The 24,563-nt window shown below is 33.2% G+C and overlaps 2 protein-coding genes and 1 long non-coding RNA gene across 5 annotated transcripts; 1 reads left to right on the top strand and 2 right to left on the bottom strand.

Moving 5' to 3' along the window:
- Positions 1-949: 949 nt before the first annotated feature.
- LOC130054924 (BTB/POZ domain-containing protein 2-like) lies at positions 950-2,203 on the top strand. The gene has a single exon (XM_056166033.1). It carries the CDS (start codon positions 950-952, stop codon positions 2,201-2,203), a length of 1,254 nt encoding a protein of 417 aa, XP_056022008.1.
- A 3,522-nt stretch (positions 2,204-5,725) lies between these two features.
- Positions 5,726-17,846, bottom strand: LOC125671352 (uncharacterized). Of its 3 annotated transcripts, none has more exons than XM_056165593.1 (15): positions 17,680-17,846; positions 16,070-16,126; positions 15,703-15,759; positions 14,851-14,904; positions 13,662-13,715; positions 13,409-13,456; positions 13,253-13,303; positions 12,813-12,863; positions 11,987-12,064; positions 11,332-11,364; positions 10,223-10,255; positions 9,842-9,871; positions 8,701-8,820; positions 6,507-6,686; positions 5,726-6,139 (listed from the first exon to the last, which is right to left on the bottom strand). In XM_056165593.1, the coding sequence occupies exons 1-15, from the start codon at positions 17,698-17,700 to the stop codon at positions 6,089-6,091; spliced, it is 918 nt and encodes a 305-aa protein (XP_056021568.1). In that variant the 5' UTR covers positions 17,701-17,846; the 3' UTR covers positions 5,726-6,088. The 3 variants fall into 3 exon arrangements, with proteins under 3 accessions (XP_056021568.1, XP_056021570.1, XP_056021569.1); XM_056165595.1 differs by having other exon boundaries at positions 12,032-12,064; XM_056165594.1 differs by lacking the exon at positions 11,332-11,364.
- Positions 17,847-17,950: 104 nt separating this feature from the next.
- Positions 17,951-20,511, bottom strand: LOC130054792 (uncharacterized). The gene is made up of 3 exons (XR_008803132.1): positions 19,858-20,511; positions 18,162-18,262; positions 17,951-17,968 (listed from the first exon to the last, which is right to left on the bottom strand). It is a non-coding gene; the product is annotated as an uncharacterized LOC130054792 (long non-coding RNA).
- Positions 20,512-24,563: the final 4,052 nt, after the last annotated feature.

Genomic DNA, 24,563 nt, shown 5'->3' with positions numbered 1-24,563 from the left:
ATAAAAATAAGATTCCCCACTCTTGGAGCTAAAATGAGTAACAAAATTGAGATTCTTAAAAATAAAAAAGTTAATTTATTCAATCATGTTTATGCAACAATCCTTGAAAGAGTTGTCGTTACTGTCCTCCTATAAAATTTTCATACAACTATTGGAATGAATTTCAGTTTGTGTATTTAATGTTTGGTGAAAGTCAAGTGTCATATTCATCTAATTAATGTAGGAAGTTATCACAATTTCTCAAAACCCCAAAAGACAATTTAAATTAAGATTCATTGTTAATGAAGACTAGGTCAAGGTCAATTGGATTGTGGCAATGGAACTTTCCAAAATTTCTCGTGGCAAGCTGTGTATATGCTAATTAATACAGACTTGCCTCTAAAATGTCAAATATACACAGTAAAACTTGTCTATCTGGACAGCACTGGTTAACAGTAGCAACTAGCCGGATTGAAAACACTGAATTAGACATTTTGATCAATGGAATTTACAGAAAGGAATTGAAGTTAACATCATATTAGGCAAGATTTCAAAACGACATTGAGTTTAGACAAGTTTTATTGTACATGAACTGTATATCGGCACTGAAGTATTTTGAAAAGTAGGTCACAGGTCATGAAGTCGGTAATCCTGGTCATTTACAAAAGCTTTGTTCAAAGCAATACATGAGCAAAATATCAAATTCCTACCTCTAGCAATATCCAAGATTTAAAGTGTAACAGATTGATACAGTGTGCAAAGTGATCCCCAAGTGTTATTCTTAAACTGACACAAAAAACTTGAGTACATATATGTATTGCCCAATTTTAAAAAGATGTTGAAATTAGTTATAAAATTTCCAAATGTACCTAGATGTAATAGAACAGTAGAAAATATGTAATATATAACAATCAACATTTATCACATAAGATCAATTAATTTTCAAAATAACTTTTTTCAGAGAATTGTGATGGCTGCACTTGGCAATAAGCTGATTGAATCTTATAGGGACCAGCTTCACTGTGATGTAAATATCAAACTTAAAGATGGGACAGTTCGAGCCCATAGAATAGTTTTAATTTTGGGTTCAGATTGGTTTAGAGCACGGCTCAGTCAGAAATGGGAGTCAGAATCCAATGTCATTACTTGTGACATACACTCTACAGATGTCACAAAATTCATGATAGAGTATTTGTACACTTCTCAGATTGAAATTTCGGTTGAAAATATAGAGGAAATATACCAAATTGCAGACTATTATGGTGTGAAAGGCTTGATTGAAGAATGTATTCTCTTCCTGCAGGAAAGCATCTCCATTAAAAATTCACTAAAAATCCTTACAATAGCCCATAACAACCAAATAGCAACCATAAAGGCACAATGTCTTCAGTTTGTGGATCTTCATTTGGAAGATATTCTTGGTTTGGTTGCAGAGGATTTTTTGGATATCCCCTATGGATTGCTGATGGATATCATCACAAGAGACAGTCTCAGCATCCATGAAGAGCTTCTTTTCCGCAACATTGACATGTGGATAAGTACCATTAGGGAGGAAGAAAGAAAGGGTATCTTGTGGAAGGAAGTGATTCCTCATGTAAGGTTTGGCAGGATGTCCATGGATTTTTTCCTTGACCAAATAGCAACAATAGCTATCCTCGAAGATGCCTTTTCACTTCAAGTTATGCGTCACTTGTCCACATTAGATGACACGCTCCCCCTTCGGTACATTAAAAAAAGACAGAGTATAACTTGCAATGACATAGTTGTGCATCGTTTTATGAATTGCAGTTCTGAAAGTACATGGCTTGTGGACAATACCTTAAATGGAGACAGAATTTCTTTCAGCATCAATTCCGAAAATATGAAACTTAAAGGTCTTGTTGTGTATGGTAGAATAGAGGCACGTGGCATCTTTTCTGCAATGATTTATACTGAAAATGGACAAACTCTCCTGGTTAAAACACAATCAAAAGAACAATGCACAAATGATTCCAGTATTCACCTTCTGTTCCCTACACCATTGCTCCTGCTTAGAGATGCAGTGTACACTGTAGTCCTGAAAGTCATTGGTGGTCCAACCAGCTATGGAGTTGGAGGTCTGTCCAGTACTTCAGTTGTCTTGGGAGAAAATAATACTCTTACAGTAAAGTTTTCAGGAGCAGGATGTGGACACACCAACGTTCACACTGGGCAAATTAAAGGACTTATTTTCAAGCAAGTGTAATTTACCTTAACATGTATTAAAGGGACTGGTTTATGTTTTTCAAAAGAAATATTTTTCATTTTGGATGGAAAGAAAATAAAAAATATAGCTCATTTTATGCCAATTCAACTTAATTAGTAGATTAACATCCAGGGTCAGCAAAAAGTATGGGGCGGGTGGGAGGATTTTATTTTTTATTTTCTGAGAAAAATATTAAAGACAAATGAGGTTTTTTTTCCCCAACAGATCCGCATCTAGATAGAATGTTCTATCGTTAAAATGATAATGTCCTACGGACCCGATTTAACGATAGAATGCGTCCTATATACCTGCAATGTAGCAAAATGAAAATTGCACACAGTGCATGTTTCGGTAAAATTATGTAACACATCACTCATATGCATTTGGAAAGTTATCTTAACGACCCACTTGGGCCGTTCTTATTTGCAAATTAGGTAAGCGTTCGTTTTTGGAAAACAGCATGCAGCAGGGTGTTCCGATGGCAGTTTCCGGTAAAATGGCAGTCAGTTCGAATCGAGAAAAGTGACATTTCAAAGTGTTGAGTTTACAATATTATTATACGATTTTTTACAGTGTTAAGGACTTACAAATTACCAATGTGGTTAGTTGTATATAAATTTAACTTTAAATGTACGCGTTTATTCTTTGATAAGTTTAAAATCGTTTTGGAGCGATTCCGCAATTTTCTGCTACATTACGGGTATATGGGAGGTATTCTAACTGTGGTGAGGGCCTGTCCCGAGACACAGTTAGATTATTCTAACTAATCCGCATCATTTAATGGCAGATGGATATCAATCTATGCTATTTTCATACACTAATTCCAGGTTAAGCTTTAATTTAAGGATATAACAGAAATATACCTAACTTCTTCAAGATTTACGTCTGTAAGAACGCGAGAAATTAAGAAAACCATATAAATCTACTTTCTTCGTATGACTTTTCACGTTCCTATACCGGAAATGTAAACAAGAAGTCTAAATACCGGAGTCGGACATGAAAATATTCCGAAAATCGCAAAATAAAAAAATTCGGACGGGCCAATTTTTGAGGGGCGGGCGGGGATGATAATCTATCAATTAAGTTGAATTGGCCTTATGTTGACAACCAAAAGAATGTAAGGATAAGAGCAATATTTTAGCTTTGATTCTGTGTTATGTAAACACAATCTAATTAAAATTAGATGTTAGATCCGCTCACATACTCGCTACACTAAGTGTAGCGAGTATGTGAGCGGATCTAACATCTAATTTTAATTAGATTGATGTAAACAAAGACTATAGTTTTTTATGTAAACTAGCAAACCATTGGAACATTAATTTTGTAATTTAAAGCATCTTCATTTTGTACAATCACAAATTTTAACTTTTAAATGACATATTTTACTTAAAGTATACCCCAGATGCAATATATATATATAATAAACTTTGACCAATATCCATTTACTTTAAAAATTCCGTAAACAATAACACACCGCAATCTTTGTTTTCAAAACACATAATAAAATCCCTATAATAAGCTTCCGTCATGATGAATAGCCTTAATTTTTTCTGAAACCTTGTAAAACATATTGGACTGTAGATCTTAATTATCTATTCTAAAGTGAAAAACAAAATTTGGAGGAAAATCATGAATCAGTCCCTTTAAAGTCATAGGATAATCCAAGAACAGGGTTATAGGAATTCGTAAAAAAGTTATTGCAATTATCACAAACGTTTCTAATAAATTTGTCTTCATGTGATAATGTGTTATTTTGAAGTGTTTTTAAACTTAAAATAATCTAAAATTAAGTATTGATATACCAATTAAATACTTGTAAATAAATAATACAAATTTAATACTTAAATAAAATACATGTACATATTACTAACCAGCACCGCACGTTTCTATTACTGAAGTATAACCAGAGTTATCTTTCTTTAGAATAAGAGTTGTCTTTAGTGTTTAATTCATTCAAAACTAGTATAGGCAGATGACTAGTTTAGAGGTTATGCATTTTTTTCTGCTATGTTACCTACTTTCATTACCCATGAAACAACAATGAAAGCATTTTATTGTTTAAATGACCGTGGCAATGACATTTCTTGAAATTATATGTGAACTTGTATACAAACTAGGAAGAATCATATTAAAACTGGTGTCTGGCCCCTTCAGTTTTCCATAGTTTTCAACATAGACATCCGTTATATGTCTATGTGTTCAAAAAACGTTTTTTAGGATCATCTTGAACTTAAAAGTGGAAAATTAAGACTTGCGGTACATATTATTTGCCTAAATGTATTTATGAGCTTCTAACAAGGAACAGTGTAGTAAACATGATAGTTGATTGATTTTTGTGGTTTTTCGCCACACTCAACAATTTTTCAGTTATATGGTGGCGCCCAGTTTTTATTGGTGCAAGAGAGAACCCAGATACAATGTACCTGGTAAGAGACCACCAACCTTCCGAAAGTAAACTGGGAAACTTTCTCACTTACTAGTGCAAGCGGGATTTAAACCTGTGCCAACCAGAGGCGAGAGAGAGGCCATATGAGAGTAAATTAAACTTGCCTACATACCAAATATCAAGGGCCCCAATGTCAAAAGACAAAAATTATGGTCCACACAAAAATTCTACTATTTGATCTTTAAATAAAAGGTCAAGGGTCAGCAACAATAGTCATGACACACTGTCTTATCATGGTATACCCACATACTAAATATCAAAGGCTTATGTCAAAAGACAAAAAAGTTATGGCCCAGACAAACTTTGTACGAGAGGCAGAAGAAGAATTCACACTGAAACAATATGTCCCCATTCTTGGAAGGGGAGACAATTATTAGTGAAATTGAATCATTAAAACTTGGAGGAGTAGCATACTGAAAAATTGTTTACTGACAAATGGACACCTAACTGTGGTATGAGCTCTTCTGGCCTCTGACCAGTAGAGCTAAAAATCATGTCTGTGATTGATTGAATATTGTTTAACGTGTATTATTTAATGTAAAAAATGGATTTGGAGAAAGGAAGACTGGGGTAGATAATCAAAATATTATAATTTCTATGATATACGTAGAAATTTCCTTGAACTTACTAAACTACTGTGAAATCACCAATTTGTGTGTGTGTGTGTGTGGTGTGTGTGGGTTAATTATCATTGTTTTTGAGGTATGACTTAGGAATCCATGAATTCATGTCCACCATGAAATGTAAAATTTAATATACATAACTGCTTTATAACATTTCGTCAAACCCAAAATCAAATACCCATGAACAATGTTTTTTTCCTTGAACCTCGAAAATTTGACCCCAAGAAAATGTAATTTTACAGTATATATTATCCTTGTTAGGCAAGCTAGGTGGGGGGGGGGGGGGGACTATACATTCAAAACATACAGTTCTTAATTTAGCTTCACAAGATTAAGTCCAAAATAAAGCTTGTGCTTCTTAAATAACTGTCCTCAGCTTATTTTCTACACCATGTCAGTAATTAACCAAATCTGCATAGTTTTAAAGGTGAAAAAATAATCCACTCTATGAGCAATAGCAAGAAGAAATTTTATCAATGACTTGCATTGCATTTTACATACATGTACAACTCTTTTAATGTACATCATACTGTATTAATTGATAATTGGTATAATTAAAATATGCAATTGGAACAATATGCATTTAATGATGAACAAAAGAATACATAGATATACATGTAAATTCAAATCTTGCTAGTCATACAATACATGTAAATGTCAATATTTTTTGTTCAATCAGTTCAATAGTTCATTGCATGTAGTAAAATGCAAACATTAATGTATCTACAGAATATGACCCATCTGCATGATGAGTGGAGTATAAGGTGTCAATTGAATAAAACAACAGACAGTGGATGGCAATGAGCATTCGTAACTTCAAAGTAATACATTCCCATAGTTTGTAATGGTGTCATCCATTAAGAAGTTCTGAAATGTAACATGTGTCATTATCAATAACATTGTTAAATATAAAGGTACATATTAATAAATCATATATAAAAAGGTTAATGTTTTTAATATGATAATTTCAGTGTTAATCTAAAAAGTATTCTTTTCTAGAGCTGCCTTCTGGGTTATGCACAATCTTATATTCAGCAGTACAATACTACATGTAAATGTATAAATGTACATAAGGAAAACAATGTTTTAAAGTGTCTTCATTATAACTTGCAATGAATTTTTAATTATAGAAGTATGATTCCAAAAGTTTACCCTGATAAGAAATACAGATACAAGTATCAGTAATGTTGCAAATTTCTTTCAGAATGATAAAACTTGTTATATATGTACTTGCCCCTTCCTTTATAATCAGTGCATCTGGAAGTGATGAAATTGGTAAACTGTGGCTAGCGTCTAGCTCCCAACAGTGTTTGCAGTTTGCAGTAGGGCATTTTAATGGCGCCATGCATTCCAGATGAAATACTGGAGGCAGAATTTCAGCCTCCACTTCTTTACAAATGTATGTGAAAATACTCTGAAAGAAAAACAAGAGGTACTGTGAGCAATGCTCACTAAGAATACCCCCCGCTTACCCCAATCTCCCAAAGGGTGTTGGTAATAGGTATAAACTACATCTTTTCTGAGTGTAAAAAACAAATGGCATGACAAACCGAACCATATTGCTACTTCGATGTCCAGTGTGCGTGACCTTTGACCTTTTGACCCCAAAATCGATAGGGAACATCTTCATCCCATGGGTAGTCCATATGTATGATATGGTGACGGTAGGTGGAAAGGATAAGGCTTTAGAGCCCGGAAACCATTGCGTCTACAGACGGACGGACAACCCGATTCCAGTATACCCCCCCCCCCCAAAAAAAAACTTGTTGCGGGGGGTATAAAAAATATGATAATAAATATTGCTGACAAGAGGCCTATATGTAAATCTTTACCATCACCAGAATGTGAAATAGCCCTTAATTTTTGCCAAAGATGTCACATTTTAAGGGGACACTTTCCTTTTCCTAAACATACAATACATCTCTTCAATTTGCACTGAAATTTTTTGTCATGAATTTCATGACTTTGGTAGAGGGTTTAAATGTTTTCAACTATGCATTTGTTTTTTCCTAGAAATAGGCAGGAATAGATTTTATAGTTTTATATTGTTTTTACTCCATTTCTTGTTATTATTACTATTCTCTTTTTCCTTATTTCTTCTCTGGTAATTATTTGTAATGCTCAACTAAATCACAATGGCCCTGCAGTTCTACATCATCACAGTTTCTCCCTATCTGTTCAACAGAGGATAAATTCCTATGTAAAAATTTGATAGCATATTATGGCCCAACCCTATTTCGAGGGAGGGGGTTGGTGTTGTAACGATTTAAACAAACTTGATTTACACAATCAATGAAGCCTTCATATGAGTTTTCTCTTTTTTGGCCTAGTAGATGATTTTTAAATGATGCCATTAAATTTTCAAAACGTCTTAATTATCTCCCCTTGAAAGAGAGTGTGGCTCTCCATTTGAACAAACTTCTATCAACTTGACCCAAGGATGCTTTCTGGCAAGTTTGGTTGAAATTGACTCAAATAGTTCTGGAGAATAGGAATAAATGTAAGTGGAAAGTTTACAGACAACACACAACAAACTCCAAACAACAGAGAAAAAGATGGGCACAGGGCACTAATAAATAAACAAGAGGTCTATGGGCCACATCACTCACCGGAGCACTTTGGCTACAGAAAAGCAGAAATCAGTTCAGAATTGAAAAGTTTAAATGTATACATGTTAGTGTTTCCAACCTACCACCCAGGGGGGTATGACTTGAACAAACTTGAATCTACACTAACTAAGGATATTTCCATATTTCTCTGACTAAATATAGCATACCCAGTAAAAAGATTTTTTTTTTTTTTTAAAACTATATATTTCAATTTAAAACATTGATCTTCTATAATGGCCCGTTCTTCCCCCGGGGGTCATGATTTGAGCATTAACTTGAATCTACAATGCCTGAGCATGCTTATGTATAAATATGACTAATGATGACTTTGCTCTTCTTGAGAAGATTTTTAAAGATACTTCCTCTATATTCAAATATAAAACTCTGATCCCCTGTTGTGGCCCTACCCTATCCCTGAGGGTCATGATTTGAATATACAGTATGTTATGAAGCTTTCATAAGTTTCATATTTTCTGGCCCAGTGGTTCTTGAGAAGATTTTTAAAGGATGCCACAAAATTTTCAAAAATTATCAGTTATTTCCCCTCGAAAGAGGAACAAACTTCATTTGAACAAAATTTAATCCTTCACCCCAGAATACTCTGTAACAAGTTTGGTTGAGATTGGCCCAGTGGTTTTGGAGAAAAAGATGAAAATGTGTAAAAAGTTAACAATGACGATGCCAACGACAGACAACGGACAAATTTGGATCAGAAAACCACACTTGAGCCTTTAGCTCAGGTGAGCTACAATGACTACATTTGTAAATTGAGTCTTTGACGTGGGTGAAACAATAAAATAGGAAGTAGAATAATGTTACCTGCAGAGTGTCATCTTTACAGAATGGTCTTGTAAAGGACATCCCCCCATGGTCTTCGTATATTATTGTTATAACTTTTCTCTCCTTATCGGGAAATGCTATGACAGTGTCTTCTGCCATCTGCAAAAACAATTGATACATAATTAATTCAACATAAATTTTTAAAACTAAAACTGCACAATATTTTGTGAATTATTCAGAAAAGTCTGTGACATGGCCTGTCTGGACTTTCATGGCTTTAGCTCTTTGAGAAGCATAACTATCAATAAGATTCATGAATCATGTATGCACTTCTTAGTTTAAGAAGCTTTAATGAACTGTTATTATAATGAAAAGCACAAATAAACCTCACACGTGTATTGTCAAAAATATGCTAATATTATTCAATTGTTCATGCACATTATCATTAGAATACGCAACTTCCAAGATATCAGCTCTTCTGTGATGGAGGTACGTTTAGTATTCTGTTGAACACTAGGTGGGTACAAGATGTACACATATATTATAGATTAGCACTGTAAATAAGGATAAAATTTATGAAACCATAAATTTTGTTCATATCAGCCGTTGGTATACATTAAACTGACCATATCAAGAATAATATTTGTTGAATTAGGCCATGAAATCAAAATTTGAAATAATTTTTATTTCCTCAACTGAAAGAGTGATATACTTTAATCAAAGAAAAATGAGATTATCGATTTTTTTTTTTTAGCTTTTTTATTATTGAATAAACTTACTAATATTGTGTGTTCCTGCAGTCTGTGTGGTTGCATGTCTGATAATCGGCCTTTAGGCAATATATGAAGGCAGTGATGAGCATTTGTACCCACCACGTGTGCATGAAAGTATGTTTTGTGTCTCACTGTGCGTAAGAGTTCCACAAAGGGAACGAACTATTGGGCAACTCGGAAATTGCGTATTAGACCCAGGTGACCTCAAGAAGGTATATAAAACAATTTTCTATCAATTTTCAACATGAAAGTCCACCACATTAAGAAATCCAGATACACACAAGTTGGTTCTATAAAAGTTCTGTTACTGAAGATGTACCTATTAAATTGTAATTTTTATGTCTTTTTTATATATATTACTGTTTGAGATGGATGAAACATGGAGAAAACTCCACGCATTTACAAACCTTTCTTCTCTTTATCTTCATTTCCATGAGCTGGAAAAGATTTTTATCAATTGAAAATAATCTGAATTCTTAGAATATGTAAAATCAAGAAACACATGGAATAAAAACAGCCACAACAACACAACACTTTTTTCCCCACAAAACAAAGTACAGTATCTAAGATTTCTGTTGAACTTTACTTTGATATTTATTTCAATATTGATTGGACAGGAAAATACATAAAAATATGCATAAATTTAAAAATGAATATATAGTAAAGAAGTTTGCTTTATGAAGTTCATAGGATTTACAGTGTTGTAACACATGAACATTTTCTTTGGCCTTCATTCCCATAATTTAATTTACTGATCATTTATAATCACTGTTGTACCAAGTACTTACATCAAAGAACTCTTTTACCTCCAGGTCTATGATCTGTAAATGAAAAAATTGTCTTATATTTGATAAGTTATTTCAGGAAATTCAGAACAAGAGGCCCACAGGCCTCATCGGTCACATGATTACTAGTGAAAAAGTATCACTACTCCAAAGGGCTATGAAACCTACAAATTTTTTTTTACTGTTCTGAATATCTAAGCTAAATTCTAATGTTCAGCAATAGTATAAAACAAGATTAAAAAAAAATACAATTTTTTTTTTCATCCTTACCTGCTCTTTCTAATTATCCATTTAATACCAATTTAGTATCAATAACACTAAAGAAGATGTTATTTAAGTGTTTTACATATAAACACTATATAGTAAGTTTGGCCCCACCCAGAGTTCAAAACCCCTACCCCGGGAATAATGAAATTTACAATTTTGGTGGAGGCTTTCCTGCTCTACATCACTAGGCATTTAGTTTTTCTTACACATGTGCGGTTGTAGAGAAGATTTTTGAAAATTGGTCAATTTTGGCCCCGCCCCTAGAGCCTCAGGGGTGCTGGAGTCCTGAAATTTATAATTTATGTCCCCCTTGTCCCAAAGATGATTCATGCCAAGTATAAAAGAATTGGACTAGTAGTTATCAAGAAGAATTTAAAAATGTTATCAATATGGTTCATTTTAAGTAAGAAGGAGTTATGATATAAATTGTCATTGCAAAAGAACTAAAGTTATTATACAGAAACCATATCATGCAACTTATGATTTTCTGAAATAAAGCGTGAAAACTAAAGTGTTACACACACTGACACAAACTGAATGACAGACAGTCAGACTACAAGACTTAGACAAAGAAAATTATTTTCATTAAACTATGATGAACGCGTTATCTTTTCCATAGTACAAGTCAGTATACAATGTCCTGATCATTGGGCTCTGCAAATTAAATGATTTTATTTTTCATAACTTATAATGCACTGTAAATACATATGAACTTCAGTATCTTGAACACTGATACCTTGAATACCAAATATATATATGTCTACAATGTAAGTGATTTGGAAGTCCCAAGCACTATTAGTTATATTACTTATATAACATACCACATACAGACATAGATAACTTACTGGTGAATCCTCAATTCTGTCCTCCTTTGAAAGCTTAAAACAGGAAAAGTAAGTATATGGTTAAGAATTTCAAGGTAGATGAATATGGGTATGGCAAACAATGTCCCTCACATGGTCTGCCCATTAAGAGGTAACATATACATGATCAATGTCCCATCAATGATGACTAAGTACACATGATCCACATTTAATTAATTACACTTAGCGCTTTTGCCGTGTAGTTCGGCTCTTCAGAGTGTAACAAGTTTTACATTGTACAATGTACTTGTTATGGCGCACATATATATATATATATATATAGTCAATTACAATTGTTACAGTCCAGGATACAGTGGAATCTTAGGATTCTTATGAAATTATAATTTCCTGGATTGCCATTTCTTTAAAAGGTTCTTCAGTGTGTAATTTCATGATTTAATTTTATGAAAATAAATAAAGATCAAATTTAATAATTCTTTAAGGAGGGGTACCCATGAAATTCACAAAAACTGAGATAGTGCAGATTCAACAATAATTTCACAGGAAGCCATCCATTAAATCATCAACCCTATAGTGTCTTACACAAAGAGTAAATCACTGGGTGCAATCTGATGGCTTATAACTAAATGTAAATACTTATAGTTATCCACAAAAATATACAATGTCATTCACATACAGAGTTAGCCTTGGCATCTGTAATTTCTGAAGGTGTTGGGTATACCTCAATGTCAGGAAGCTCAAAATCATCAGAAATCTAAAAGAAAAAAATTAATAAAACAGTATGTACAAAGATTAGTTAACACAATGCATAATTCTGAAATTTACAAGTGTTATGAAAAAGAACATTAAAAACTATACATGTATATTCATTATTGTATGATAACTTAAAGCTGAATATGACTTGTAAATAGCTATATGCCATATTAGTTTCCCTATCTCCAATATCACCACAAGGGTATATAATTATACCTTTCTCATTTGTTTTACCTGATTGCACACCTGGAACTCCTGGCTGACATGTAGTATTTCTTACATTATGTCTATAATGTTTACATTTTATTTCGCTATGTTACGTGCATTTTGTGTTTGTTTGTATTGCATTGACCTGTGCTATTGCTGTTACTTTTTCTCCTGAAGTGGTATAGTCGCACACATTTGATAATTTATTGAAACGGAGTAACAATGGCTATGTAAGATGTACGTCCACACAGGTCATAACCATACACTGAAATACTTGGAACCATGAAGAATTTAGGGGCTTATAATAGGGGCTGAAGAAAAGGGGGAGCAAAGATAAATATGGGGACAAGCCTTTTAAGAGTCGTGTTCAGTTTTCATTGAATTTTTTTTAATTTTTACTTTTATTAATGCATTAAAATTTCAATATGATATACAAGTACATGGCTTATTCAACTTCTTCATTTCAATGATTAAGAAATGTTAACAAAATGTAATTTTATACAATATTTTTATCAAAATTAATGTGCAATCTAATGACTTACCCTCCATGATTCATCTTCATTACAGGTCTTTGATTTGTCTGTTTTTGGTGACTGCATAGAGAAAAAAAAGACATGTACTGTGGAATCATTAAATTCATGGCCGCTCAATTTTTGAGGACACCCCCCCCCCCCCCCAATCAACGAATTTAAATCCTCAACAAATTATGGAAAATAGTATTAATTCATTGATCATACAAATGACTTTATAAGTGGGTCAAGGTCAAAAGTTTTGAAGCGGGCACCCCTCCTCCATACCATCTCCTTATGTTCCAAGTTTGAAGTCTTAAAAGTCAAAGGGTTCTCTAGTTAGGGCCTGGACAAAATTTGGTTGAAGAAGAAGAAGAAGAAAAATTACAAAAACAATATGTCTCCCCTTTGAAAGGGAGACATAATAAAGGGGAGACACAATTATAATTGTGGTAGAATTTAACATTGCATACCTTGACTGGCACAACTGTGTCTTCCTCCAAAGGGCGTTTAATCATGCGAGACTAAAATTTAACATTTCAAACATGTAAAACTATCTAATTAATTTGTCAAACCATGCTAAAGAAAATTTCATTTGATAAAGAATGTTTAAATCCAAAATAACTTACTGTCTGCACATCATCTCTCTCAGAGGAACTCTTTAATGGACACATTGGCTGAAAATGAATGCACATGCAGGTACAATTCAATTTAAATGACATTTCATATTTTGGTACAAAATGCTTTGTATATTTTTCATGACTTGGTAATAAAGATATTGGCTGGAAAATCATAGAAATTACCTTCTACAAAAATACATTCATATGGAAACATTCTGCCTATAAAAAAATTAACTAAGAATTGTAATACAGTATAACTTACTAAATTGACATTAGAAGTAACATCCATGGTACTGGTAGCTGTAGTCATCTTTGCCTGTGTCAGTGTTGACAAAATTAAGGTACATATAGAACACATTCATAAAAATCACAGGCTATAATAAGTAGTAGAGTGTATTTAAAAGTATAATGTACATGTATCTATATGTAAATGTACTACAGTGTACATAATTTAAAACTTGTTCCTGCATTACAAAAGAAACAAGAGGCACATGGGTCACAACACTCATCCGAGTCACTACAAAACCTTGAATATATATTGTGGGGGGGGGGGGGGGGGATGTCATATGATTTGAACAAATTTGAACAATTTATAATCTACACTTCCTGAGAAGGCTTCCATATAAATATGACTGTTTTTGAGAAGAAGATTGTACTTATATATTCCAGTGCAAAACCTTCATCCCCTATTGTGGCCCCAACCTAACCCCTGGGGTCGTGATTTGAACAATCTAGAATCTATACTTCATAAGAAAGCTTTCACATAACTTTCACCTCTTCCGGCCCACTGGTTCTTGAGAAAAAGATTTTTAAAGATTTTTTCTTATGTAATTCAATGCAAAATTTTGATCCCCTATTATAACCCCACCCTACCCTGGGAATCATGATTTGAACAATTCTGAATCTACATTCTCTCAATAAGCTTCCACATATGTTTCACCTCTTCTGGCCAAGTGGTTCTTGAGAAGACAATTCTAAGAAATTTTCTTTATATATTTCAATGTAAAACTTTGATCCCCTATTGTGGCACCACCCTTACCCTGGGGGTCATGATTTGAACAATTTAGAATAGACATTTCCTCTAGAAGCTTCCCTATAAATTTCACCTCTTCTGACCCAGTGGTTCTTGAAAAGATTTTTCAATGACCCCAACCTTATTTTAATTTTTCTGGATTACCCCCCCCCCCTTGCAAGGGGCCCTGGGCCTTTATTTGAATAATTCAGAATCCCTTTTACCCAATGATGCTTTGTGCCATTTTGGTTAAAATTGGCCCAATGGTTCTTGAGAAGAAGTTAAAATGTGAAAAGTTTACAGACGGACAGACAAATGACGGACGGACACCAGGTGATCAGAAAAGCTCAATAACAACCTCCAGTTCAGGTGAGCTAAAAAGTTTGGTTTGCTGATGAAAAAACATTCAAAAACACTAAGCTCATTTTGATTTACTTACACTCTGTTCAACACTTTTTCCGCTTTTCTTTCCAAAACCTGATGGTCCCGGCATCTAGAAATAAGTTGACACTTCAAATAACCTAAATTTAAATTCATTGATCCCTGTAGGTGTTTAAGCTACGACCATTGCTACCCATAAAAGCTTATGAATAATATGCCGGTTTCGAGATACGCTCGAGTTATTTCCCTTTGAAGAACTCTCGTACATAGTAAGGCATGAAACAACTTGTTTACATGCGGGAGTGGGACGAATATTCATCACGGCATAAGTGAATGTAATCATTAAGTCTCTCATACGCTGTTTAATCACCCGAATTCAAATGATAAACAAACTATTAGTAAGTGATAAGTATTCAGGGAGTAATTAGATACATGGAATTCTTATTGTATCACGTAATTTTATTGGTAGTAGGTATCATATCCTGGATATTACTTTCAAATATGACATTGTTTTCATGTTTCTGCTTTAGTAAAACATTTCTTTCAATAGTATTTTGTGTTTCCAACATTTATATATTTAAAGAGAAGCCGCTATTAATACATTTTATTGTCTTCCTCACTGACAGTAGGTTCACTATGTCCCACTTAGGCCCTCAAAGTTCTACTAAATGTACCTCCTACACAGGAGAGCTCTTATCTCAAAACTGGCGTATTACAAGCACTGTCGGTATATGAGGTTTTTTTTAAAAATAATTTGTACCAATGTGAAATTGTTGCAAACACATAACTTACCAGAAAGGAACAACTGGCATCAATTCAACATTATATCTTTTGATTGTAAAGCAGTGGCAGATTATAACTATTAAAGGGAAGCATTGAAAAATTGAATAGCATATCAAATTTAACCTACATTTGCATCATCTCTACATTCCTTCATTTCTTCTGTCTCAGTTCTACAGGACTGCAGCTGTAATGCATAAGAAGAAAATCTTGCATTCAAAATAACATTGTAATAATAGAATAAATAAAACATATATGTAATTCATATTTTTTTATGTTTCAAACAAAAAATAATTTTGCACCTTTCCAAATGACCACATATTTTAAAAGGATCCAATTGAAACTAACATCTTTATTCATATGTATTTGGTTTTGATTAAATAATAATTAGAATGCATGTACTCATAGACTTGTATGATACTATGCAATTACAATTTGAAAGTCCCACAAATACATGTTCATGTAACTTTGTGATTACAAGGAAACTGCATACTTACAGATTTGGATACCTTTAAACTCGGTAACTCCAAGTCATCATGGTCATCATCAAAAAACTAAATATAGAAAATTTCCACAAAGTTCAGTTATTTTCACTTCAAGAATTAATACATATGTACCTAAGCAAGGTGTGTTTGTGTTTCTCAATTTGGCTTGTAAGCACAAATAATAATAGCTTTGATCTTATATAAGCCTAATACGAATCACATTACTACTGTCATCTTCAAGGTATATCACACCTGTAAATGACCAATCAAAATTAACTTCCTCAATTTGTAGTTCCATATATACCTCAGAATTATCTTTTCTTCGATTAAATTCTTATTCAGTTTTAAAAAGTTTTGTACATCTGACAAGAATATTTAGTGTATTTTGTTGGAAAATGATCGTAACATGAGATATGGTTCTCATTTTGATTTGACTTCGAAGAAAATAAAAGTATCTGTATAAATCAATTGGCCTGACAATTTTTTGTCTCGATCTGTGAATAAAAGTTGTTAGTAAAAAAGTAAAAAAGAAGGAAAAAACATCAAGTAATGAAACACTCACAGTTTCCCTAAATGTTTTAGAATCTATGACATTTCAAAATTGTTAACAGTGGAATTTCACAAAATCACATTAAAATCCATCGTTGCAAACCACAGGATATAATGTTTCATTCTATTGTTCGTGATATAGAATGAAACAATGACCCGTTGATTGCGACGATTAAATCATATCATAATTTTTGCATTTGTCATCACCAGAATTGACAAGAAAATACTTCAGTTTCAACAACTTTATAACAACTTTGAACTCCGAAAATTTGTAGATGAATTATATGTTTTCATTTTACCGGTATATCCATATCTGAAGTGACATGTATGAAATAAAATAATATATGTATTGGACAATGGTGGTTTTCCATTGAACAAGCAAATGGTTGATTGACAGACAGGTTAATCACCAAATTGAAATAAAACAACAATCAAAGGAAAAAATATTCATACATAAAACTTCATTTAAAAAAACAAAACAATATAAACCTTTGGGATTTTCTGTCTGTTAAATTTTCCTACTATTTCGTGCCTTTCTAAAAGTATCAAAATTATTAAAACACTTAATTTTATTATGTAGGTGTGAGTGTAACTAATAAAAGATAAAACTATCCACATATGATTTGATGTCCTACATTTGCTATCGATACACAGTATTTCCAAGTCTTTCTAATTCTCAGAATATACATTTCTTCAAAGTCATGATAACAATTCCATACAAATTTAAGGCAAACATATCCTGTACAAAATGAGGCCTCATTTATTGTTTATTTCTTGACTAGGAATTATAAATGAACATTCTGACCCATAAGTCTATCATTCCACAAGTCATAAGGGAGAAAGCTTTATATATAAACATCTTGAACATTTACAGTAAATATTACTCTGAAAATTAATAACACTGTACATGCTATAACCTTCAAATCCAATTATAGTAATATGCATGTTACCAAATAACCATACATTGCTAAGTATTTGTGGATACAATCCATTATTTGACAAAAATTTAATGCTGTCATTATAAAGAGTTTAATGGAATTTTGACCAAAAACAAAGAACTTTCTGAGAGGTACCTTTTCCCTTGGCCATGGCATACACCTTCAAAGGTTTCTTTGGTACCTTCATACTCTCAAGTTCCAATAACGTAGCATCCTCATTCATTCGTTGTAATCCACTTCTCCCCATCACATAGGGAACAAACTCTATACTCCCTTTAAAATGTTCTCTCAGGGATGTCATCCAGTCCCGAGTAGTTTGCCCAGGACTGGTCGAGATCTTCACACATCCCGTCAAACCCTCTTCACAGGGAAAAGCTCTTTTAAGAGCTTTCTTGTTTTTATCCATAACATGGATTAACAATTCCTAAACAAATGTTGAAATGTATGTAGTTTGCTATAACTAATGCATGAAATATTGACATTCCACTGCATAACGCAATCTCTTACAATGGTATTGAAAAATACTGATAATTTACAAATACATGTATATCAACAATTAGTCACACATGTGGCTTGCTCATGCACAGTGTTAGAGAATGAAAATCAAATCTATTTACTTTTATTTCACAATTTCTCTTTTTGGACCCCAGTTTCGATTTTCTTCCAACATGCCCAAAACCATACTTCTCCTTCAATTTTGCTAAGCTTTCTTTTGCACCTATCAACAAATAAATATATATATATATATATCAATTTCTGACATTTCAGTTACAGCACACTGTATGCCGATAATGGCTGTAAAGAAGGTAATGATATTTTGATAGCATTAATTATTCAGCTGAACTGATGAGTGTTATACATGAATTGTTGCTCTCTTTATTAATAAATGAATTGATGATATCAAAAATTTAATTGATGTGTTCTACAATTACATTGAAAAGAGCAATAATTCTATTGATGTGCGCATCAATTCAACTAATCCTAGCAATAATTGAATTATTACTCTCTTCATTTGTAGTGTGCATTTAATATGTAATTTCCGAGTTGTCCAATAGTTCTTTCCCTTTGTGGAACTCTTATGCACAGTGAGACGCAAAACATACTATTGTCCACACGCGGTGGGTACAAATGCTTATCACTAAAGGCCGATTATCAGACATCATGTAACCACCCTAACTGCAGGGACACACACTATTAGTAAGTTTATTGGTTTTCAATAATGAAATAGTTCAAACAAAAATCGATAATCACTTTCTTCTTTGATTAAAATATCACTTGTACAGAAAAGGAAATAATTTTTTTTTTTCATATTTAATTTAATGGCCTAATTCAAACAAATATTATTCTTGATATGGTCAGTTTAATGTATACCAACAGTTGGTATAAACAAAATGTACACTTTCATTACTTAACCGAATTTATATAGCTAACCTATAGTATATGTATATATCTTGTACCCACTCAAGCGTTCAACAGAACACTTAACGTACCTCTTTCACAGAGGAGCTGATATCTCGGAAGTTGCGTATTAATTTATGCATGCAATAATTGCATTATTGATCTTTTAAATTGAATTATGATATCATTAATTCAATTGATGCATGCAATAATTCTTTTTATGAGAGTAACTATATGGTTAGTGATATCTTCAATTCAACATATCCACAATTGGATTAATGATCTCTTAATGACTGACTTGTTGCTCTCTTGAACTGATGTGTGCTTTAATTTCTTATACAAAAGCGTTGCAAATAATTAAAGATATCTTCAATTAAATTAAAGAGATCATAAAATTATTCGACTATCTTCAAATGCACTAATTCCCTCACATTGATGCATGCATCCACTGAATTGATGCACACAATGCCACACATCAATTAGTGCTTTCAATTATCACTGTCATCAATTCAATTATTGCTTGCATCAATTCAATTGAAGAGTGCAATAACTGAATTGATATCTTCAAATAATGAAAAATATCTCTTATAATAATAAGTTTATGTTAATTTGGTTCTCCATTATTTCTATGCCAAAAACAAATTCATCAAACAATAGAACATTTAATCCATTCAGATTTCTGTGAAATTTCTCTTACACCTTTTAAATATTATTCACTAGTCAATTTTACCATTTATTACCTTGGGACAAAGTTTCCTCAACATCACATGCGAGAACTTCAGTACCTGCAAATTCATTTCATAACACACTTAAACCTTCTTTTTGCAATTTCTGTTCAATACTTTCATTGTCAAGGATGGATGTTATATAATTTATTGTTTCTTTTTCTGTAAAACCATGATAGTAAGTACTAACCAGGATCTGTTTCTTCAGAGGCCAAAGGTACCTTGGTACATTTGGTACCACAATTAGCACAAAATTTTGACTTTGCGTCAAGCTTCGAACCACATTCCATACAAAACATCTGCAAAGAAATATATTACATACACAATACTTGCATCTTCTTATACAGGCAAATAATACAGTTTCAAATTTTAAAAGTCCATACATTTACAAACATTTTCTTAATGGCCACGAGTAGTCCATTAGTGAGTAAATAGACATTGACTATGTACAAGACACCATACAGCTTAGTTTATGTAGGCTATATATAGGACCGTCCTGCAAATTAGTTTCTGTAGGCTATATAAAGTACCACCATATCGTGTCCTAAACCTGCATAGCCGTATCTACCTTGCCATGCTGCAAGCATATCTGTGGGATTTTCATACAGAATCATGGACTAATGTGGCCTCCAAAAATTTTAAAAAGTGATTTCTTAAGTTGTATGCCTTCAAACACATCATGCAATCTACACAAACATTTCTCAGATAGTGGATGGAAAATAAATGATTTTTTTAACAAACGCCAAGCATTTTATATATACAAATTTCAATCCATGAAAACAAATTCAATTGGTTACTCCTCCTAGGCACCTGATCCCACCTCTGGTGTGTCCGGGGGTCCGTGTTTGACCAACACTCTATTTTGTATTGCTTGTAGGAGTTATGAGATTGATCACTGTTCGTTACCTTCATCTTTCATTATTAAAACACGCACATACAGATATATGTCTAGTAAGTTATCTATGTCAAATTCAGTCAATCACAGTAATGGAAATGGTCAAGGAAAGTTAAATGACAGACGGTTAATGTGCAAATAGCCAAGAAAAATTACTGCATGCTGGTTGTGTAAATATATACATCGTGCCCAAGATAAAAAAGAGGGGGGGGGGGGGGGGGGGCAGAAAAATGCTATAGATCTACATGGATAATAATACACACTGTATTATTCACATTCTATCACCCACTAAAATATACTGTACACATACCTTTTTGACAGATGGATGAACGTATTATATCAGATGATAGATCGATCGTAAGGCTCAGTAAGTTCAAGTTGCACTGCTCTCTACTCAGATCATATAACGACACTAAATCATGTGATTTCCCTATCACTCAGACGCTTGCTTACAGTCACGCATGAAATAATATCTGCCTTCACGCTTCAAATAATATCTGCCTTCACGCTTCATATAATATCTGCCAATCTGAAGTCGGAGATTATTATTGTGAATCCGAGTCAGACAAACGTTTTCTGTTTCAAGCGTCCAAATAATAATCTTGTCTTTTTGGCTGGTCCAGAATTATTATTGTCAGTACAGATTATATTTTGTAGCGTTCAAATAAAAAAAAGATAATTATTGTTGGCGATGTTCAGTAATTATTATTGTAGTGGAAATATTATATTTATAAAGATAAAGTGTGACTTTAAATCGGGTCAGTTTTTATTATTATTGCGGCAGTATTTATAATTATAATAATGTCATAAATTAAGAATATTTTTATTTTGGGGATGAAATTATAATTTGGTATCTGAGAATCGGGACAGATTATTATTATCGCTGCGATATAATAATAATATCGGCAAATAGGGGGAAATTTTTATTTTTGGAAGAGATTATAATTTTGGTATTTTATATAGGGAAAAATAATAATAATGTGGGGGTACCCTACGGCTTTCCATAACCACCATATCACGCAAGTCTCCAATTATGAGTCCATCATTGGTTTTGCCTGCAGGATTGACCACTACTTTATACCAAACAGGTATGACATTTGTGCAATGTCCATTACCATCTTATTCAATAGCTAAATCACATGAGGATTATATGGTATACTCCAGCAATTATTCAAATCCCAAATACCCAGCCTCTACAAAATTAAGTGCAGAGCCTTTGGAAACAAAAGATAAGACATTGGCAATAGAATTCCCAGCTGTTAATCCTCTTTTTTGTGTACAGCCCAATACTGATTCCAGTTATGCGCAGGCAGAAAACAAAAAACCGCAAACCCTTTCGCTGAATTTCATAGCCAAAAACTCGAGTCTGCTTGCACAATCAACATCAAGATTTGAAGTGATTGGAGACAATCTAGATTTAACAATATCCCCTACATCAATGACAAAAGAAAGGCAGAGGAGAAGCATTCATTGGTTTTTGAACATTGCTTTGTGCAAGAGAGTACTGTCAGATCTTTCAGATGAGTGTCCCAAAGCCGAGATAATGAAAGTGCCAAATAGTGAGTTCATACCAAATGCAGATGATAGTTTATCACTAGAAAATGATATGATATATCACATTATCAAGATCTTTTGCAAACATGTAAAATGTTTAAAGCCATTCCAGTCATTTATCCCTGACTGTATTCAACATCAATACATGGATGAAATGCGTAAAAAATCTGAGTATAGAATAATGGATCTGCTGGACAAAAGTGAAAACAAGTCAGAAGAAATGATAAGTATCCTACAACATATACATAAACACTGTGTGGCTCACTCTGAAGAAGAACCAACAAAGGTTATTGAAAAGATTGTATTTGGAGGTGATGTGTTAACCAACGAGAGGGCTTACAGTGCCCAGTTAGCTATGATGAATGCAGAGTGTGACTATCATGGTTTGGCTGGTGTTGTACACAGACCTGAGGGTTTACACAGGATGATGAACTTCCTTTTGGTATTTCTTGTCAGCAGTTACAATTCCTTGTTCATGTTTATTGCCAGTTGGCCAGCTGTTCTACATTTGGAAGAGTTTTGCTTGCTATAATTTTATTGTTCAGAGTGAGTTTGTTTTTAATTAGTTAGTGACCATAATCTATGGTGTAGTCACATAATTAAAAGTGAGGGGGATGCAAACAATCCAAAATCAAATTCAGTTGAAAAAAGATGGCAGTGAATAATAAAACAAATGGGGATTGGGATGTAAGTAAATCAAAACATAAGAAGTTGAGGGGATCTGAAAGAGAGTTAGGAGGGCTTAAACATACTTTCAACCCCCCTCCCTATTTGTTTAAGAGGGTAAGGGGAGTGCCCTCCACAACTTATACCCCAGTTGATACACCAATGATAAATGTAATTACTTGAGAATGTTAGTGTAGTTTATTAGCAATATACTACAGTACCGTATAAGTGGAATTTTTAGCAAGACACAATTTTAGCGATTTTTCCATTAAAATGGGTGTAAATATTTAGCGAGAGCTAATTTTAGTGACTTTTATAATTCCATGAAAGACGACTATTACTTCAATTATGAAATAAATTGTTAGGGATATATTCTGTTTTAGCGATCTCATCACTCTCATTAATAATGCCTAAACTAAATCCTCACTAAACATTCTGCTTATACGGTATGTGTTATACTACTATCATAATAGTATCTGTGTTATGCAAGGTGAAGATAACGAACAGTGATCAATCTCATAACTCCTACAAGCAATACAAAATAGATAGTTGGGCAAACACGGACCCCTGGACACACCAGAGGTGGGATCAGGTGTCTAGGAGGAGTAAGCATCCCCTGTATGATGTTATAATGATGCATTGTATTAGGTATTCGCTGTTATCAAGATTTGTTGATTCTGAGTAATTGAAATAACATAATACAAAGGCATTGGAGGAACATTATAATTGAGGGATCGGATAACTTTATTGATTAATGTACATTTTGCAAAAAAGTGAAGGGGGCAAGTTTCTAAATAATTATGTACAAATATGAAAAAATTGCTGTAAATGGTACATGTGTGGCAGTCCATGGCAGGGTCGTGGTCAATGCTTCAGATATTTATGGAACATTTCAGAATTTCTCGGAGTTGATGGAAACGTTGCGAAATACTGTGTTGGTTGCCCATAATGACAAATGGTTTGATTTTCCTGTACTGCTAGAAACTGTTTTGAATATTGGTAAATTGAGTTTATTGAGTTTTTTGACAGTGTATGTGAGGTCATTAACCCCCTTTCAGTATTTATGGAAATATATCCAGGTAGAAAAACTCATCAACAACAAAATTAATCTAATTAAATGGTGGCTCACTACACCCACAAATAGTTTCTCAAATCAGTACGAATTGATTTAATTATAAAAGATATGATGATATACAATAAGCATATATGCCAAAAAGGCAAAAAATATACAAATCTGGATAAAAACATGATTTTCCAAAAAATATTATTTCAACACATATGAATCAAAGACTCTGGGGGATTTGAACTTGAGATCTGCGGTTCACCAGCCCAATGCTTTTCTCTCTCTCTTTTATTCAAATGCTTTAACCACTGAGCTACGATGATAGACAAACAACTCGATCGATACAAATAATTTCACAAAACATTTAAATCGTCATCTTGTGACGTGGTGTCATACAGAGTACAAGCTTTAGTGTAGTGAGCTACCTTAATTCACTTTTGAACATACGTTGTGATGCACTTACTGCAATTGGTGACGGCACAGCTTTAAGAAAATTGATTGCAAATATGCTGATTTCAAAACCTGCAGTACAGCTTCATAGAATCATACAATTGTCTTTCCTCATTTTAACTTATGTTGTACTGTATTTATAGAAATTTATAAAAGCGCTATATATTACTACAATGCAAATGAAGTTACACTAATCCCTCGCTAGAGATGAATAAGAGCCATTCCTACCCTTGCCGAATAGGCAATGCGAGATACTACGATGGTGAAT

This window comes from Ostrea edulis, chromosome 5, assembly GCF_947568905.1.
Source record: "Ostrea edulis chromosome 5, xbOstEdul1.1, whole genome shotgun sequence".
NCBI lineage: Eukaryota > Metazoa > Mollusca > Bivalvia > Ostreida > Ostreidae > Ostrea > Ostrea edulis.
Note: the sequence above shows the minus strand (reverse complement) of the source record. Positions and strands in the feature narration are given on the sequence as shown.